The 8,911-nt window shown below is 36.6% G+C and overlaps 1 protein-coding gene across 1 annotated transcript; it reads right to left on the reverse strand.

The window, feature by feature from the left end:
• Positions 1-275: 275 nt before the first annotated feature.
• On the reverse strand, positions 276-1,993 carry LOC121256319 (stemmadenine O-acetyltransferase-like). Its single transcript, XM_041157081.1, has 2 exons — positions 481-1,993; positions 276-308 (listed from the first exon to the last, which is right to left on the reverse strand). The coding sequence occupies exon 1, from the start codon at positions 1,874-1,876 to the stop codon at positions 563-565; it is 1,314 nt and encodes a 437-aa protein (XP_041013015.1). The 5' UTR covers positions 1,877-1,993; the 3' UTR covers positions 276-308; positions 481-562.
• Between the last annotated feature and the right edge of the window lie 6,918 nt (positions 1,994-8,911).

Genomic DNA, 8,911 nt, shown 5'->3' on the forward strand with positions numbered 1-8,911 from the left:
TATATTTTGAGAAAATCTAATATAATTATCTGAAGATATCTAAAGACTTAAAAACAACCATTTTTCTTTTCTCATATTAAAAAGATTCAATACAGCATATATAGTCTTGATATCATTAAAGAAAAGAAATCAGCTTATAACTCACAATAATACAATATTGTTTGTTTCGGATTTACATTTTCGTATAAATTACTTATTTCACAACAAAGACAGACAGATTCAGAAATTACAGATCATAAACATTTATATATATATATATATATATAAAGTATTTCTTACCCAAATAACACAAGCACTAGACTAATCTAGTTTGGATTTAATTTTCAGATATTGATAAAATATCTCACTATTATTCATTATTTTATTATTAACTTTTACCTATATTTTTAATTATTATTAATTATTATTTAATATTTTTTTAATATTTTTTAATTATTATTTACAGAATATTTCAAAATATCTGGAATACCTTAGCAACCGAAGCTGCCATCTTGGCGAGGGTCTACCCTGACTAGAGATGATAGATCTCCCACGAGCCCTTTGTCCTAGAATGCAGAAATTTTTAGTTCGGCCGTGAGGCCGGGGAAACAAGCGCTAGGAGCTCCTCATCGCATTCAAATTTAGCCATGTCCTCCTCCTTCAGGTTAATCCATGCCTCTATTCCATTCCCTGACTTGGTGTCAAGAAACGCGACCAGATTCTTGAATGTCAACCTTGCAGAGCCAACCCACACCGGCTTCCCCAACCCAAAGTCAGCTTCATATATAGGAAACCTGCACAAGCTGGTGAAGCTGAATGATACCACCTCTCCTTTCGTTATTCTTGCGGCTCGCTCTTTGATGAAGTTCAAGTGCCCCTCATTCTCTTGAAGTTCCTTCACGAAATCCACGTTCACTTTCCTTATAGACTCCCTAACTTGGTTAACGATGCCATGACACTCACCATGATGATCGGTATCCACAGACGGTACAGAGATCGCCACCCGACTTATGTTCCCGAAGTAGTTCTCCGGAAGAGGTGGGTCCATCCTGGTGCGTAGGTTAACAGCATGGAGGACGGTGTAGAGCTTACGCTCTTGATCTGATTTCGATTGAGTTGTAGCCATGAAACGGGTCCATATGAAAGCTGACAAGGCCTCGACGCGCGTTGGGCGTCTTGGATATTCCCTGTTTTCAGTGTATTTGGCTCTAACTGCCGCTATTGCGGACGCATCAAACACAAACCTCTTCGTCAGAATATTGTCCTTCACGATCCCCGTCCTCGGTTCAAAGCCCGTCAGATCTTTTGGCGGGAAAAGAGTGGCGGAGTCGAATCGAGGCCGGCTCACCATTATTTCACAGTTCTCACCGCGAACACTATTAATGGCAGCCCAACTGTTGAGAAACGTGAAGAATGACAAGGCGTCCGCAACCTTGTGGGACATGCCAAGACCGATAGCCATCCCACCGCAGTTGAACGAGGTGACTTGAACGACTGCAGCTAAATCCTTGACATCGTCGAGTTCTAGAGGTAGAAACTTGTTGAGCTCAGCAGGAACTGGGTCTTCCAGAAATTCAACAAGTTGGCAGTTGGCTTTGGCTTCAACATAGTGGACACCCTCGTCGTTGCAATCAAGACAGAGATTGTCCTTAACCCGTCCTGCTAGTGGGTAGAATCGGGTTAAGGTCTCGGACAAGGATTTCTTAAGCTGCAGTTTGTGCAAGTTGGTCAGACTGTTATGGGCTTCTAAATTAGAGAAGAAGAGAACCAAAGGCATAAAAACTGGGGGTGCTATTTGATCGAGAAAGGAGAGCTGGTAATGGCGGAGGTGGGGTGGAGTTGGAGAAGAGGGCTTGATGCTCTCCTCGGAGATAACTTGGATAACTAAATCCTTCATTTTCTATATCGAGCGTTTGTAGAAATTCCCAAAAGACTTTAAACAAGGTTTATCGGCCTGAAGCTGAAGGCACTGTCGAATTAAAGGAAATAATCGAGTATGTTAAGAAATTAGGCACCCTAGGCCGGAATTATATAGTGGTGTTGCCGAAACAAAAGTCAAGAATGACTGCTACTATATCTATCAGACCTAAATGTGTACAGGATATTCTTGGTTTTAAGAGATGTATATTCCATGAATTAGTTGCAAATCTTGCATGCATATTTATGTGCACACCTGTCGATCGTTATTGATATTAATATATATCCAATTAAGAGGTTTTTGTTTCTTCGATCATATATAACCTTTATATATATCGTTTCCAAGTGGTCATAATTACAACTCAAATTAACTACTAATTTTTAACACTTGATATCTCCTAGCAGTCAAATACAGCATAATATTGTACCAAGACTAATACTATGTCCGATGCAATCAATATTAACAATTTAATCGAAGTGACGGCTATGCCAAGAGCGTAATTAATTTTACTTTCAAGGCTTAATTAAAATCGATCGATCGTGTTCTGATCATCTGGCGATCGACGTTACTTGTGCCAAATATGCATTAGCTAGTAACTAAATAATTAATTTGGAGGTTGGCAGTGTCGATCATGCTGACATGGTCTATTTCGTGCTAGAGATAAATTTCTCGAGTGTAATTAATACTGGCATTTATATCTTTTGACAAGTGATCCAACCAACGCAATGTGGCCCTGGCAATTGCCAGGTATTAATTTTGGATAGTTTTTTTTTATTTAAAAGTAAAATAAAATAAGAAAAATTTTGAGAGAATAAAAAGTTTTTTGTCGCATGAAAATCATTTCAGCCTCAAATTCGTACCGTTTCATTAAACAGATATCTTACATGCTAGCACTAGTGCACAGTTTGGTAAGTGAATTCGCTTGTAAGAAGATTTTTCTTTAATTTTGATAGCCACTTTAATTAGAAATTACATGTAAATTACAACGCCGTCTCTTTGCATGCATGCAGACTCGGGCACTACAATATAATTTGACTTTTGTGACGGATGAAACCGTCACAAAAAATAAGCAAACTGTCTTTGTGACGGTTTGAGACTATCACCACGACCGTCACCTAAAAGGCGTCATATAATTTTTTTTTGTGATGGGTTACTGTTCAACCCTATTGTGGAGATTTACATTTTTTTAATGAATTGGACATTAAAATGTATGAAAATCGATTCAATGTGTGTGAACTTGTTTCCCTAGGGGAAGTATGTAGAGAACATAGCGACAATATCATAAAGTTTGAATCTTGGAATATTAGATTCGACAAAATAATAATTAAGGATTCAAATAGGCATGAAAATGTGATGGATAAGTATCTTAGCCTTGGCTTTAGAGGTGGCAAGTTTCAATGATGAAAATTTTTAAGGGGGAGGGATGTAACACCTAAGGCCAATCTTGACCTAGTCCCATAAAGAGGCTCAATAGTTAAAAAATCGCATCGTTCTTTTTATAAGCGGATTTTATTTTTATTCTTATTTTTCCTCCCTCTCTTCTCTCCACACCCCAAACAGTTTCCTCTCCCTCTTCTTTTCTTCAACAATTTTCCGTCATGTTACCCACGTCCTTATTTCTCTGAACAACTACTCTCCCTATCTATATCTCTGATATCAAAATTAGTCTTGTTGCCCCACAAGTATCCATAGCCAACCACCACCCACCAAAGTAACACACACCATACAACAACCACACCCCCTCGACACTGCGTGCTCCTCCCTCCACCGCAAACAACCTCCTTGCCTAGACATCTGCATGAGCCATTTGTCTGTCTATACAACACCGGTCACCACCACCCTTTGTTCCGCGTGAGCCCTCTCACAGTGATGCACTGTGGTTGCATCGCACCAACGCACGTCAGGACAAGCCCTCAGAAACCTCCTCCACGTTCAGAGCATCAAAATGCATGCAACCCATGTTCAAGCTTCAACCACCCTGAAGTAAGGCACTCTCTCCTCCACACCAACCCTAAAATCGCAAGCCTGCTCACACACACACACAAATATATTGTCCCTCCATTGCACATCTGCTGACTCCCATCCTCTTTGTCTGGCAACCACAACCTTGCATGCTCCACCACAGTCGTGCTCCACATCCCATCGTCTAGAGAAAAATAAAAAAAACCAGCTTGGAAAAGCCCCATCGTGCACCACTAGCCCACATTGCGAAACCATGAGCCAACAAAAGCAAGCATCTGTTTTTAGTCCCCAAAAACAGAGCAACCATTGCACCATTAAACCACCCCGCAAGGCGCTGCCCCACGTCAGAATGACCACAGTCAGCTATCTCGCCCTCTTTCTCTCTCTCTCTCTCTCTCGGTTGCAACTCATGCTCTCCTCCACAACCAACCCTCCCCACTGACGCTCCTCTGTATCTTTCCCTCATGTTAGTTCGCTCTCTCTCTCATCACTTTTTCTCTCTCTCAATGTCGTGCTGTCGCGCCGACCACCTTCGACCTCTGCCCACCTCGCTACCCATCACGCCTCTCCTCCTCTCTCAGTGAGCATGGACTCTCCTCTGTCCCACGATTTTGGTCAAAAGTTTTTATAATCTCAGATTTCCTTTTTGTTTCTATGCCTTTCCCAAAGAGCCATGCATGTATATGATTTATTTCCTAAAATGCCCTGGTCATTAGGATGATTCCATATTGGGCATGATTTTTATATTAAACTTGCTTTGTGTGGGCTTTGTTTGAGGTATAAGAAAATCTATAAAAAATACTTATGGATTCAAATTAAATTAATAAGTATTTTACAGCTAAATTCTAGTAGTAAATAATAAGATTTTAATTTTGTTTTAAATACGTTAAAAATGATCTAAGTTTATCCTATTAAATGAGTTTCCGCTGTTTACGGTATTTGAATTTGATATAAGTATTTTATTAAGATGTAAATTGTAAGTGTAGATAGGCTATTATAGAATTTAAATAATATTAGTATCCATTAATTTTGGTAGATAAAAAAATAATTATTAAAGTTATTTCCATTTTATGTATCCAATTAAAAGGATAATTGTTAGCACGCCTTTTTAGAATTTAATAACGTGAAGTACTTTGTATAGGTGGTGATTGTATTTGTTCGACAAGGTTGTGGAAAAATTAGAAAAGGTTAAAACGATCAGGTAAGTGGGGTTCATATGCTAGATTTTGCATAAAAAGAAAATGAACCGAGTTTGATTTATCAAATCGTGCATGATATGTTTTGAAAAGAAATATGAAAACAATATCAGTTATGTGTTTTGCATTACTCATAAAATTTGTATAAAGAGAAAATATTTTCTGGCATGACTAGTGTAGACATGCGCAATATTTTGATATGTTATTTTTTAAATGTGCAAAAGAGCGAATATGAAATATGAAAATTTTGTACATGTTCTATGAAAATTTTTTGAATCTATTTTGAATATGTTAAAATGATATAAATATGTTCAACACTCTATTTGATATGATATTAATCTAAAAAACCTTTGGCATGACTTTCTGATTCTGTTATGATTCTGATTCTGGTTCTAATATGATGATTCTGATTCTGTTATATGGTTGGTACCAACATCTCTGATATAAGTGCACCCACTTTGGAAACAAAATGATTTTTTTATGTGTTCTTTCCTGTGTGCACAGTTGGGACTTCGAGAATGAATAAGGGAAAGTTTCACATTCTAATACTGCCTGGTTTGGTCACTGGGGATAGCACAACCCTACCATAGGGGTTAAATATCGTATATGATATGATACGATACAATATGATATGGTATGATAAATTGAAGATGTTCAGTCATATTATACCAAAGGGTCTTTGAATATGAACATGAATTTGAAATATCGCTCTGATTTTTTGAAAATACGTTTTGAGGTTTGTATATTGAAACTAAAATGTTTTGGTTCTGAATTCTAAACTCTCTAAAAATGCTCATGTTTACATTCTAGTATATATTCTTTGATTACTAAATTGTTGACAACTTACTCCTTATCTCAACAATATTTTCAAATGTTTCAGCTGAAAATCAAGAATAGAAAGCATGGATAAGATTGTGTGAGCATAATAGATTAAGTAAAAAGATGATACTTTGATTATTTGAGAGTTTATTTAGTAGTTCTTTTTGCTCCGTTGATTTGATATTCTGAATGGTTGATATTTATTTTGGGGCTCGGTGGTGTCTTACTTTAATTATATTGAAGTAGTTGGTTTAAAACAATCGAACGTACACAAACATGATTTTCACTACAACAGATTGAAACTTTTGTAATGACTTACTTTTTGTTGCTAATAATGCATCATTTGCAACTATTAAAATTATCTCTTTGCAAATGATTGGATTTGAAAAGAAAATTTTACGACGGCAAATTTTCGTTTGTATTAACCATAAACTGGACTAGGCAACAGTAAAATGATTTGTCAATAATATTTTTTTTTTAAATTCCAACGAAAATGCATGACTGTTGCAAATATTAAGAATATATATTCCCAACCACCATAACTTGGTTGCAAATAAGAATATATATTACCAACGATAGATTTTCCTTAGAAATAATGGTTATTTATCAAGGCATTAGCAATGACACATTTTTTAGTTTGGGTTTATATTCATACTTTCATCCCACCTAATTCCATGCAAATAATAACACTACAAGAAATTTAACTTTTAGGGACGAAATTAGTGAGGGACAAAGTAAATTTCATCCCTAAAAGTACTTTTTGGAGATGGAATTTAATCTAAAAAACTTGCTGAGTTTCTAAATTCATTCGAATGGATGAATAATCATTCGAATGGATATTTTGAGATGAATAAAATCGTTTCAAAAATGTACAGACGTTCGAACGGGATAAAATAGATTCAAACATGGAATTAATGTATGTTCGAACATTATATAATCTGTTCGAATAATAATCTTGGCGGAAAATTAATTTATTTTTCCTGGAGAAAGTTCATAACCATTCGAACTTACATTTACTTCTTTGAATGGAGGAGATTTGGTGGGAAAGTGTAGCGGCAAGGTTGGTGGACCGTTCGGATGCGTGAAATATAGTTCGTACTTATTCGAACACCATATTTTCAAATGATTAATTTGATTGGAAATTATATTTTAGTTGTTTATCATCATTAAGTTGTGTATATATTTTTTCCATTAATTTTTTATATTTTTCAAAATATAAAAAATGTGTATATATTATATAATATTATTTACGGTGAGTTAAAATATTTATAAATTTATAAATTAATTTTATGTAATTAATTTCAAAATTTTATAGTGATTTCTTTTATGTTAAATTTATATAAATATAACTTTAAAGATAGTGTCATTTTTTATATTATCATGAACAATAAGTAAAATGAAAAAATAAATAAGGTAACAAACACAAGAAATAAAAGCCATACATTAGCATTCCAAATATATAATGTTCTATACAAAATAAAAGCTATACATAAACAAATAGAGCTCGTACCTGATCCAAAATAGCCCTAGAGGTTGTCTCTCAACAGCAGCAGTATTATTAGAAGCTGGATCGGTCGACCTGCCACTGGGTTGCTCTGGTGCAGTCTTCTGCAAGTGCCCCTTGCTCTTGCTAAATGTGATCTTGTTTAGGGGCCCCATCTGTGGTGACCTTTGCTCAGTCGCAGACATTGTAACCCCCGATCGGAGTAGGAGGTTAGATATGAGCAGTGCAAATGGCAGACTACCTCCACTTGAATAGCGTGATTCCGATCGAATGCAGAAGAAAAAATACAATGCTAGATCAATTGGGTTCCCCCATGCTATCCACAACAAAAATCTGGCTCGATCAATCTTGAAATCAGTCTTATGTTTTTTCAGATCGAAGCTATACCCAACAATCAAATTAAACATTCTGAAAAATGCTATACAGTTAGCCTGTTGGATCACCTTGCTCCCATCATATGGAGGAGCCAAAAGGTCTGGCACAAGCTGACGGACCTGATCATCTATTAGACCATCATTTGGTAGATTCTCATCCAAACTACCATCTGACTCTACCTTTGGCGCTGGCAATGAGGATGCGGTTGGTGTGTCCAATTTAGATGGTGCAGCCGCTGCTCGTGATGTAGTTGCCACAGTCGCTGCAGGATCTGCCCTGACCACCCGCGAAAGATCAAGGAACTCGGTAATAATGCGGAGTGAGAAAGTAATACTCACTCCCAAGACTGCTAAGCTGTAGTATAGAGCATCAGCGTCATGCTCTCCTATGAAACGGTAAAACTCACCAACCATCACTGGATATGCAGTCTCCCACTGCTAACAAATTGGTGTCCATCCCCTGTCAGTGATGATGGACTGTATGCTCCGTCCCCCCATGAAAGATCGGAGAAGTCATCCAAAATGATCTCCCACTTGACAAGTATGGGCCTCGTCTCCATAGCAGAAGCTGCTCTACTACTTTGGCTGGTCTGATCTTTCGCATGTTTTCTTCCGTTGGATGCCATTAGTATACTCTTTGACCACAAGGAAAGTAAGAATATAATTAAAATAATTGTATTATTATATAACTGAAGAATTATAATATATTGTACTAAATTGAAATAACTCGTTCGAACGCAACATATTCTGTTCAAACTAACCATTATAATGTAACTTGACCGTTCGAATGTGGAAAATCTCTATTCGAATGGTATGTTTTGTTCATTCGAACAAGCAATTTGTGTTCATTCGAATGAATTTAATTTGTTCGAACATAAATATGTTTGTTTGGCAACTGAGCGTTCGAACGTATTACTCGTCCGTTCAAACAGGAACATGCCAAACTGACATGGCTGAGTCGACTCAACCTCAAACCAAAAAACCTAATCTAGATGTTATCCTTTGTTTTAATCGGTATAAATGATTAAGGAGTGAAGCTCCATCATTTCTACCGATTATTTTGGTGTTAGTTGGCTAGAAAACATCAAAATGGGGGATTTTGGATTCGAAATCCATACCCCCAAACACAACCATTCGAACAAAAAAAAATAATAATAAT

The sequence above is a fragment of the Juglans microcarpa x Juglans regia genome, chromosome 3D (assembly GCF_004785595.1).
Source record: "Juglans microcarpa x Juglans regia isolate MS1-56 chromosome 3D, Jm3101_v1.0, whole genome shotgun sequence".
In the NCBI taxonomy this organism is placed as follows: domain Eukaryota; kingdom Viridiplantae; phylum Streptophyta; class Magnoliopsida; order Fagales; family Juglandaceae; genus Juglans; species Juglans microcarpa x Juglans regia.